This window comes from Lathyrus oleraceus, chromosome 7, assembly GCF_024323335.1.
Source record: "Lathyrus oleraceus cultivar Zhongwan6 chromosome 7, CAAS_Psat_ZW6_1.0, whole genome shotgun sequence".
In the NCBI taxonomy this organism is placed as follows: domain Eukaryota; kingdom Viridiplantae; phylum Streptophyta; class Magnoliopsida; order Fabales; family Fabaceae; genus Lathyrus; species Lathyrus oleraceus.
In genome coordinates, this window is record NC_066585.1 from 169,040,185 (window position 1) to 169,050,815 (window position 10,631).

At 33.6% G+C, this 10,631-nt stretch overlaps 1 protein-coding gene across 1 annotated transcript; it reads right to left on the reverse strand.

Moving 5' to 3' along the window:
- Nucleotides 1-2,093: 2,093 nt before the first annotated feature.
- LOC127108427 (uncharacterized) lies at nt 2,094-10,354 on the reverse strand. The gene is made up of 13 exons (XM_051045888.1): nt 10,040-10,354; nt 8,717-8,790; nt 8,300-8,383; nt 8,102-8,182; nt 6,823-6,903; nt 5,252-5,344; nt 4,675-4,854; nt 4,481-4,548; nt 3,113-3,164; nt 2,982-3,035; nt 2,807-2,893; nt 2,607-2,673; nt 2,094-2,509 (listed from the first exon to the last, which is right to left on the reverse strand). The coding sequence occupies exons 1-13, from the start codon at nt 10,179-10,181 to the stop codon at nt 2,418-2,420; spliced, it is 1,155 nt and encodes a 384-aa protein (XP_050901845.1). The 5' UTR covers nt 10,182-10,354; the 3' UTR covers nt 2,094-2,417.
- Between the last annotated feature and the right edge of the window lie 277 nt (nt 10,355-10,631).

Consider the following 10,631-nt stretch of genomic DNA (forward strand, 5'->3'; position numbering starts at 1 on the left):
AGTGATGCTTCAATGAAATTCATCAGACATGAAGCTGCCAAAGCAAACACACATGTGGTTACGGTATTTGACCGAACTAAAGGTTGGTTTAGTGTTGTCGAGTCCATGGATCACAATGAGGGCATGCCGATGGGACAATACAGAGCCGAACTAGATAGAGGTTGGTGCGACTGCGGAAGTTTCCAAGTCTTTCGTACCCCCTGCTCCCATGTCATTGCGGCATGCTCAAAGGTTCGAAGGGATCCATCCTACTTGCTATCTGAAGTTTACAAAGTCGTCAGCCTTTCAAATGTTTATAAAATTAGTTTTTCGGTAGTGGCAAAAGAAGATTATTGGCCAGAATATCAAGGGGACATCGTCTGGCACAACGAAGTTATGCGAAGGAAGAAAAAGGGTCACCCTAACAGCACCCGGATTCGAACCGAAATGGATACGGCGAACAAAATGGTTAGACTATGTAGTTCATGCCGTCAACCAGGTCACAATCGTAATAACTGTCCTAGTGTTGGAACGAGCACAACCAGATAAATTCAGATGTACCTCTGTTACTATATATGGAAAACTAAATTTATTTCAAAGTACCTCTGTTGCAATATATGGAAAACTAAATTTACTTCATAGTAGACGTTTGTGACGAAAAGACAGTTGTTCATAAAAAATAACACAAACAATTAAAACAACTAGAATGATTACAACCATCAAAACAATTTTGAACATGTAATGCATCATCCTACGAGCGTCTTGGTCGGTCTTAATATCCACCCATTCGCGCACTTCTCCGTGTTGGTTGAATGTGGACACAAGCCATTGTATTCTTCTAATCTGTTCACCCTCTCTAATTTCTCCCTCTAACCAACTGTACAACGTCCGATTAAGACGTTAAAACGTATATGTGTTCCAAAGTCGAACTTGTATCGGAGCCGCAACGGCAGAAAATATTACATCAGCATTTCGTTTCTGAATGTATGTAGACATTGTTGAAACAAAGAAAATTGAAATTGATGTTTGAACTAGACTAGGAGATGAATTTGAGTGAAAATAATTGTATGCAAGGCGTGGTATTTATAGAGACGGAACATCTATTCGACAAAACACGTGAGCGCCAGTTGAATTGGCGTCCACCTTAAGAAACACACTCAGGCGCCAGAGGCGTTGGCGCATCCTCATGAGGGTCAATGCATGCGCCACAACCATTGGCGCCTCCTCATGAGGTCCAATGCATGTGCGTCAATGCTACCGGCGCCTCCTCTTATTGATATGGGGATGCAATTTGGTTATTTTGGTTTTTTTTTGAAAAATTGATTATTTTCGAAAAAAAAATTGAAAAATTTGATTATTTTGAAAAAAAAAAAATCTCACTTATAAGTAATTTTTATTGTATAATATAAATTATTATATTTAAATATAGGCTTTAATTTTTTACTCTTAAAATCATTTTATGAAAATTTGGTGTAAGATTTCTTATCTTTTTAATAATGTCTTAATCTTTATTCAATTGTTTAAGTTAATGTTATTTATGATTGTTTAAAATAAAATTAAGAAGTTACAGAAAAAAAGGTAAAGATTGTCACCAAAAATACAAAAAAAAATATTTTAATATAATAACAACCAATTTTTTATAAATAAAAGCCAAAAAACGCTAACTTTTTAAATAACTGTTTAGACCGTTACCAAAAATATACAATAAATATCTAGTTTAACTCTAAACTGTTACGAAATAAATAATACTAGTGATTTTTCACAAAAAAAAATGGCATAACATTATCAAAAAATACACATTCCAACCACTTCACTTTTAAAAAAAAAAGTTAGGCTCCCTCAAAACTCCAGTATACTAGTATACTATTTGTTTATTCTTTTTTATTTTTATGTTCATGATATATAATTTTTTAATTTCTATCATGTTTATTTCTACTAATGTTATTTTTCTATAACATTTTAATTTAATTAAATATTTATCGCATAATATTATTTCGAGAATTTTTTTAATTTATATACCTCTTATGAAAAAGTTATTGAGTTTCTTTCAAATCTTAAAAATCCTTCAAACTGAACATTTTTAATTTTAAAACAATCATATAAAAAAGTTAACATAATCCTGCAAGTTTTCTTCAAATCTCATTCCAAAACACAGACTTCTACACCTTATGAAAATCTAATATAGGAAAGGGACCAAAATATTTGGATTATAACTTAACGACCACAAATGATTCAAAATACATGAAAATGGCTAGAGCTGCTATCATCAAGTTCCAAAGATGCAATTCATTAATCAACTGAATCAACGGCTCTGCTTAATCGCGGTGCTATATTGCAACGCGCATGCACTGACCAACCAACCAAGCACAAGTCAAGAGCTGATTCAACCGGGACATTAGAGCATATCCATATAGGAAGGATGTTGTGACCTGACTCCACTATCTATATTTTCCAATCTCCATCTTCTTTTTTATTGTTCTCTGACCATAATATATTGACGAATCTACTATTCCAGCAATTGTGAATATACCTATGCATAGATATTTAAATCCATTTCTAATCAGTCGCATGAGGCAAAAAAACAAAATATTTCTCAAATGTACAGGCATAAGAAGTGTGTGATTTACCTCCAATAATTGCACAAATATTGGTCAAGAAATGTAAAAATGGAATATGTTCCTCTTTAAAGGTGACCTGAAATATTAAACACAAATTTATCAAGTGATCAAATGAAAAAGTCCATTTTTTCTACAAATTGCAGAACATAATGCATATAACAATTCACAGCATTTTTATGCAGTTTAGCTGCAAAACTTAGCATTCTTACCTTTATTGGCGATATGTCATAGAAGAAGAAAACCCCAGGAACTGCAGCACCTAGTTCTGAACTCTTGAAATGCTCAGTCACAGAATACTGTGCAATAACATTTATGATGTGCTTAGATATTATCCAACTAATGAACAACATGAAATGAAAGTATGTTTGTGACATTTAATGATACCTGATTCGAATGTATAACTCGGCCTCTGATGTCTGTGTATACTGTAGGGACGACCTGCAAAGAGTAATACAGAAAATATAAACCCAGTAGATTCACCAAAACAGTAGGAAATATTTCCTTATACTACCAACCTTTATGAAATACTGGTACATGCCATGACTAGTTCCTTGGTACCATTTTACCCTGCAAAACAAATGGAGAAAAGAAGAAAGATAATTCAAATGGTTGGAACAAAATACATGACAAAATAACTTTGCACTCGGTCAAAATAGATGTAACTATTAACAATTTTCTGTTTTGTCAAGAGTTTCACCGAAGTGATTGCAGCAATAAGGAATTATTAAGAGAAACACAAGTCTTACATTGACTAGTGATGAGATCTAAATAGAGTTTATAAGCCTAGACAATCCTCAACTATCAAGTTAGTTTAGTGGGGTTGAATTAGGCTCAAAGGTATTAGATATATGATAGTCTATCCTAGATCCACTAATGAGCCACTGTACTATCTGCGTACCAAAGTCGATAGTATTAGGCATTAGGCCCAAAAACACTCGATGTGATCCTAGTAACCCACCTTTCTTCTAAAAATATGTAGTTCCGTACAAGGTTAAATGGGCTTGATTTGCCTACATTTCTAGGTCAAAGGGCTCCTTAGGTGATGGGGTTATGTTAAAGAAACAAAGCCAATTTTCTTCCTTCCCCCAACAGCTTAAACCTGCAGAAATATTGGTGCTTGAAATGTATTATGTATATATGAAATCTAGTTGCTTCAAATTTTAGGCTCACTATAACTATGACTAAGTTACTTTTCCCTCCATGTAATTTGTATTTACTACTCAAACATGGCAACGTCTAACATTCACAAGATGGCAACGTCTAATATTCACAAGTGACTAAAATGATGCAATGTACAAGACCATTTTTTACAGTCAGATAAATGTTACGGTACACCCTCTGCACCAAATTTATTCTCATTTCTTCTCCTTGAACGGTGCAGCATTTTAGTCACTTGTGCATGTTAGACATTGCCCTCAAACATACTCTCTCTATTATGAAAACCTAAATAAACTTTGCTTTTAATTTTAGAGGTTACAATTTCAAAATGATGTCACGCCTAAAAGATTGGTTATTTAGCTATAAGCTAATGGTAGTTCTTGAATTCAATAATTTCTTACTACTCTTGTTCAGCCCTTTAAATGTTTTGAGAATGGGGAAGGGAGAACAAATGCTATGTTGCAGCCGAGTTAAGGGTTAGTTTTGGAGCCCAAGGTTCGGCTGCCCCAAACTATTATTCATTTCTCAACAGATATGCGCTTGAATAAAATTAAAGAACGGCATTTGACCACACACTATCCATCAAGTAATGGCTAAGTCATCAAATATGTTACTAATATTTATAGTGGTTTTTCAAAATTAAGAACCTTGGTAGGCGAAAACAATTATGCCACATGTCATCCTCGTAACCACAAAATAAAGGATACTTGGGAGAAGAAAATTACCCATCAAGAGGATTAACCAATCCGGGGTAATGGTGACCAAAACTTAAATTGTTGATCCTATGGCTTATCTGCATCATACACCACGCGTTGAAAATCAATTATATAATTGCAAGTGCAAAGGGGGAAACATTGTAAATTTATTGAAGTTTTCACATTATAAAACAATAGATGTTAGAAATCCAGTTCAGTCTTACATTATAATGATTATCCTGCAAAGCAAGCAGATCAGCCAGAAAGATAGCTGACTGAAGAAAGCTTTGCCCGGTTGCAAAATGAAAATTTCCTGCCACTTTATTCACTTCAAGAGATCCATGAATATTACATCCTTCACCTTCTTCATCCTTTACCTTCTGCACAAAACCCTCTCTTTGACACTAAAAGCCAAATCAAATTGTTAGAAAGCTAAAAATGTTGGGTTTCCAAATGCTCTAAAATTAGATGATGATTTCAATAGTCTAGAAATTACAGACATACCGATAAATAAATTTGGGTCATTTGTACTGTTGGGAATTTTAAAATTTTGGATAGAAGAATGAATTCACTAAGATGCAAAAGAGGCTTAACAATTGAACTAATCAGAAAAGAACAAATAAAAAAATCGATGCAGCAAAGCTAGTATGGAGCCTTCTCCTTGCTGTTTTTAGCCTCTCCAAATAAACAGGTTTCAATAACAACATAAATAAAATGTCTACAGTCTCATAAATACGGCATTTGAATTCACATAAGACAGCCAGTATTGATTATGCAATGCAATGAGAGTATCAAGCCAACCTGGTCGATCAAATCCATATTTGACATTGCCCAGCCCTTCTTCCTATATGCCTCCCGAACCTCTTCACAATTATTACAACAGTGGTCATCTGACTGCATGAGAGAAAGAGCATGGACATGTAAGAAATTAATAAACAATTGGTGAGTATAAGTTATACCAAATTGAAAGTACACAAATACAAACAAAATAATACAAGTTTCCAAGCATATTGCACAGCAAAAATGAAAGCATTAAGGATAAAAGTCAAATTAAACTTGAGCATTATAGTAGCTGCTTATAAAACTCAGTAAGCATGGATCCTCAAATCACAGAAGAACAAAAGCAACAATGTTAGTCAAACCAAACATTCTAGCATTGGCATCCCAACCATGTAACTCTATGGACATTTGCATCAGCCTAAAGTTGTCTACAATATGTGCACATTAAACAAAATCAGTATTATGATTTGTCATTGTTATTATTATTGTTACTTGTAAAAAGTAGCAATGAAGATGATTTCAGTGCTTAAGAGGCGCAAAGAAATATTATATCTTTCTATTATTCAAGAAACCAAACATGAGCACCTTTTCTTCGGTTGTATTGGATTAAAGTTCTTTATACAATCTATTAGCTCTTCAAAAAGGAAAATAAGACATACAGAAGAAAATGAATATAGCAACAAGCAAACTGTCAATGGCAGGGATTTTAAGGGTATACATAGCCCATTTAATGTCAAATAATTAGATAATAAAGTCATAAATTGCATTCCCGTTCATATAAACTTCTTTTTCAAAACTGTAACCACAGATGAAAGTAAACATTAGTTTGCGGGGAAATTAAGCCAAGGACTAAAAATTGCAACACAGAAGGAAGGTAGACAAGAGAAAGAAACTTTACTATATATCAAAATTTGTTGAATAATTTCACGCAAGCAGATAAAATCACCTGAAAGTTGTATTATTCCTGAATGGTAACAGTGGGTACTCATAAATCCGAATTATCATACTAATTTCTTAATAATAAAACCAATGTATTAATTTTGTTCGGCTATTTTCCATAGTGTAAAATCACTATGTTTCCAGTTACATGTACAAAAAGTAAAGACACCTCATTTTCCATTTGATGTCCAAACTCTAGAATAGATTAACACACATTCTCTTTTAATAAATATTCACGGTTAAATGTCTTATTGTTCGATAACATCTTTCTGATAACATCTTTCTTCAATGAGGCGTGAGCCTTTTGGCATCGCTTGCCACCAAGTCATTAAAAACCCCTAGCATCTCAAGGGAAATTTCTACCTTTTGACTACACTGTTAAAAATCTTATTGTTTGATAACACCTTCCTTCAATGAAGCGAGAGCTTTTTGGCACTGCTTGCTGACAAGTCGTTGAAAACCCCTGGCATCTCAAGGGAAATTTCTACCTTTTGTTTAGATCCACAAAAGAATATCTTATAGTCAAAGCTCATCAAATTCTGTCACTGCACCCCTTGTAAGTCTAGACGAAGCTCAACTCAACACTCTCCCTAGTTACAAAATAATAAGAAAACTAGAGCAAATTTTACGACAATAAACACGATCAAATGTACCTCTTCTGCACCAAAGCATGAACCACAATATTTTTCATCATGTTCAAGTCTGCCACCATGTTTTTGTAAGGGTCTTTCAATCTGCAATAGGAAAAACATACAACAAACAAAAATAGTAAACTTGTTATACATGAAGAGTCTGCAAAAGCTTAATTGATTATGCAACAATTATGTTACCATCCATATTATATTCCTTTCCTAGGTAAGAAAGCTAATGGTTATACTAAAATCCATTTATTCACATTGAATATTTGAACATTATCCAAAGCTGATAGCTAACAAGAAAAATCTAACTGGTCAAAAATTTTATTCTAGTATCTTCCTTTCCATTTTCCCCCACTTACCAGTCATCCTTATGGATAAAAGGAACAGAAGCATGAAGCCTTTCATTTTCAAACAATTTGATGCAACAACTAACATATAACCAATAGGGCTCTTCAATACTATTATTAAAGTATGAATTTAATCACAATTATGTCCACCACAGTAGGCAACCAGATTTGATAGCAGCAATTTATTCGACTGAGAACCAGTACATACCCAAAAACAGGGTGCCAAAAATTACAAAATTCTCAGAAAAATATAATAGAATTTCTTTTTAACAATAATTCGTCATAAATTGAATTAAAATTTAACATCAACTAATTATTATCTCACAGCATGATCTGCTAATAAATGGATCAATTCCTGTTTTCCTGATCTACAAAACTCCACAAATCAAATTCTCATTAAAATCGTTTAGGGTACAGTACTTTATAATGATATCTCTTGAAATTTGCTTTAGACTTTCTCCACACCTTTTGATTGGACTATTTTCCATTTGATTAACTTTTCACTCTATCGACTTGATTTTTTTCTCACACAACCAAACCCCCTTTAGCAAGCCCTGGTTATCTCCTCAATAGGTACTACTCCTGCTTTCACCCAATACATTTGTTACTAATCCTATATTTTCTGGTATATCCACATGCTCACCTAAACATTCTTATCTTTGCTACATTTGTTAGCTCTTGTTGGCAATTTACCACCCAATGTTCAGAGTTAACTTAGTGAATTATAAATTGGCATGTTCAAAGAACTCCTCAGTATGCAGCTGCACTCTTCTGAACATAGATATTGAGTTGAAAACACGCAGGATATAAGTCGTAACTTTTAAACATAAATCATAAACATTTTAAAAGTAATTTGACAATAAAATACGACAAAAAATAAGTTCTCCTGCAATCGCAGAGCAAGCAACTGCCGCATTGTTAAAAGCTGTCTGAGAATTTAAGCTAACCTTGGGTGCACCAATTCCTTCCTTCCTAGCTTCTATCACATTACCATTAGCATCAATTCTTTGTTTCATTATATTGTGTAGCTGCAAATAGAAACGGAGTCAATTGATGAAAAGCAGTCAGCAAATGAGCCTAAAAGCATGTAGATGTATCAAAACTGAAATTTTAATTGATAAAAATAAAGGTTGAACAATATATACTATATCATGATGCCGCTCGCCACTGATATCCATTGTGTCTAAACTGAGTATTGAACATCGAACAGAAGGAAAAGTGACATCAAACTGCATTTCAAGGGGAGAAAATAATTAAACTTTAACTCTGAAAATGTAGAGGCAAGGTTTAAAGCAGTGCAAAGACACAAACAAAAAGGATATATGAAATTAGGAGGACTATCAAAACTTTACAAAAATGAATGGAAGGAAAAACAATTTTGGGATAATGGAACTTACACAGTTTGGCTAAACAATTAATTACCAAACTAATAAATTTATGGCAAAATAATATTGTACAACCCACAAATCATGATATGGACTGTGGACTAGACTTGGAATATGAAGAAGTAAGCAAAACTAATAATGTTGCAGTTGCAGTACAAATATAACAATGGTGATTACATTGATGTTCAAGGTTTCTCCCCTTGAAGTATCCACCAAAAGCTTACTCTCTGTAACAGTGTAGAGATATAATCCTGCAATCAAAAAGCAACAGATAAAGTTATTGAAGTTTGATGAGAAAGACAATAGTCATGTATATATGCAGCAAGATAATGATTCAGACAAAATAAAGCCTTAGCTAACTATGTTCCGTTTAAGACCTCTATCATGATATTTGGACTAGTAGTTTTATCTTTGAAACAAATAATGACCGCATTATAAAGATATGCTGATTCCGGAAAAATATGCTCGAGCCGTTAAAAGGTAGCAGTAGGACTAGAATTAGAGGCAAGAGCACACTGGTTAAGTTTGGTATACCCGGTAGTTGATAACATTAATTACAAGTTATATAACAGTGTCTATGATATTGGCAATCTTTTCTCTATGAAGTAAATCAATGTACACAAATGATGGCACAACACAACAAACAAACATATCCTTGAGGAAATCACTAACTAGCCATGAATTGCATCATTAAAAGATTGAATCAGACCCCTCATGGCCTTGCAGAGAGCACTAATTTTATAACAGTGATCTAAAGGTAACAGATAAAGTTATCGAAGATTGATAAGAAAAACAATAGTCATATATATAGGCAGCAAGGTAATGATTCAGACAAAAGAAAGCCTTAGTTAACTACGTTTCATTAAACATCACACTCATGAGATCAGATCTACACCTTTTATCCTTTAAAAAAGTAAATAAATAACCGCATACACATTATAACAAATCCCATCATATGCATATGATAATTCCAGAAAAATATGCTGGAGTGGATAGAAAGGTAGCAATAGCACTAGAATCGGAAAAGCACTGGTTAAGTTTGATATGCCTAATAGTTGATAAAACCAATTACAAATTATATAACAGCATCAAATTATCAACAATTTGTTCTCTGCGAGGTGAATCAATGCATGCAAATAAATGCGCAAACAAACTATCCTTAATAAATCCCTAACGAGCCGTGAATTACATCATTAAAACATTGAATCAAATCCCTCATTGCCTTGCATGTAAGCACAGGCAATCATTAAATTCTTGTAAACTGGTATAACAGACAGAGAGCACCAAATTTCTAATGGGGAAGAATTAAGCTTCTCTTAAACCCAAAAATATTTTTTTTTCTCTTTCCATGAAAAAAACAAAAAACACTTCAAATTCAGATAAATATTCAACAGAATTTAGGTTACCCCTCTTAAATTTCCGAGCTTTACCAACCAGGTTACAAAAAAAATCATTCAAAAAAATTACATTTAAACAAAAAGGAGGAAAAAAGGGACATACTTAGCTCGGACAAGAAAAGGAAAAGCATAACGGTGACAGATACAACGGTGACGACCCCGCCGGCGAGCGTGCGGTTATAAAAATCTTCATTGACTTTAGGGTACGCATCCAAATTGCGGAGCTTGTTCAAGACTCTATCCATGGATGTTTGCCTAAAGCTTCACAAGCCCCGGGTTAACAGATTCAACGAGAGAGATTTCGGCGCTCCGTCGTAGACGGTGGCCGGAGAACAACGTTAGGTGCGATGCGGGAATGGATTGGTTGAAGAATGAATAAAGACTGAATGAAAACAAAAAAACAAATCAAATGAGTCTTTATTCAGAGGTCAATTCAGTCCAACATGGCGTCTAATAGTTTTTTTTTATGAAAAAAAGGAAATTAATTTTGTTTGATTGGTAAAATTAGACATTTTTTTAATTTAGGTAAAACAAAATCTCAAATTTAATCAATGGATCAAATTGAATGGATCAAATTGCAGACACGTTCATAAATAACGTATTAACCAATGGTGATAAATTGGAGGTATACAATGATTATACTATCTCCCTTTCAAATTACATTTAATGAATTATTGTGTTGTGCCGTTTGAAAT

Excerpts from the sequence above, each read along its gene's own strand:
- LOC127108427 (XM_051045888.1), bottom strand. The coding sequence starts at position 10,181 with ATGGATAGAGTCTTGAACAAGCTCCGCAATTTGGATGCGTACCCTAAA. Across the intron at positions 5,345-6,822 it reads CATGCTTTGGTGCAGAAGAG|TCAGATGACCACTGTTGTAA; the intron begins GTACATTTGATC and ends TCTCTCATGCAG. Across the intron at positions 2,510-2,606 it reads TATTTGTGCAATTATTGGAG|GTATATTCACAATTGCTGGA; the intron begins GTAAATCACACA and ends ATCTATGCATAG.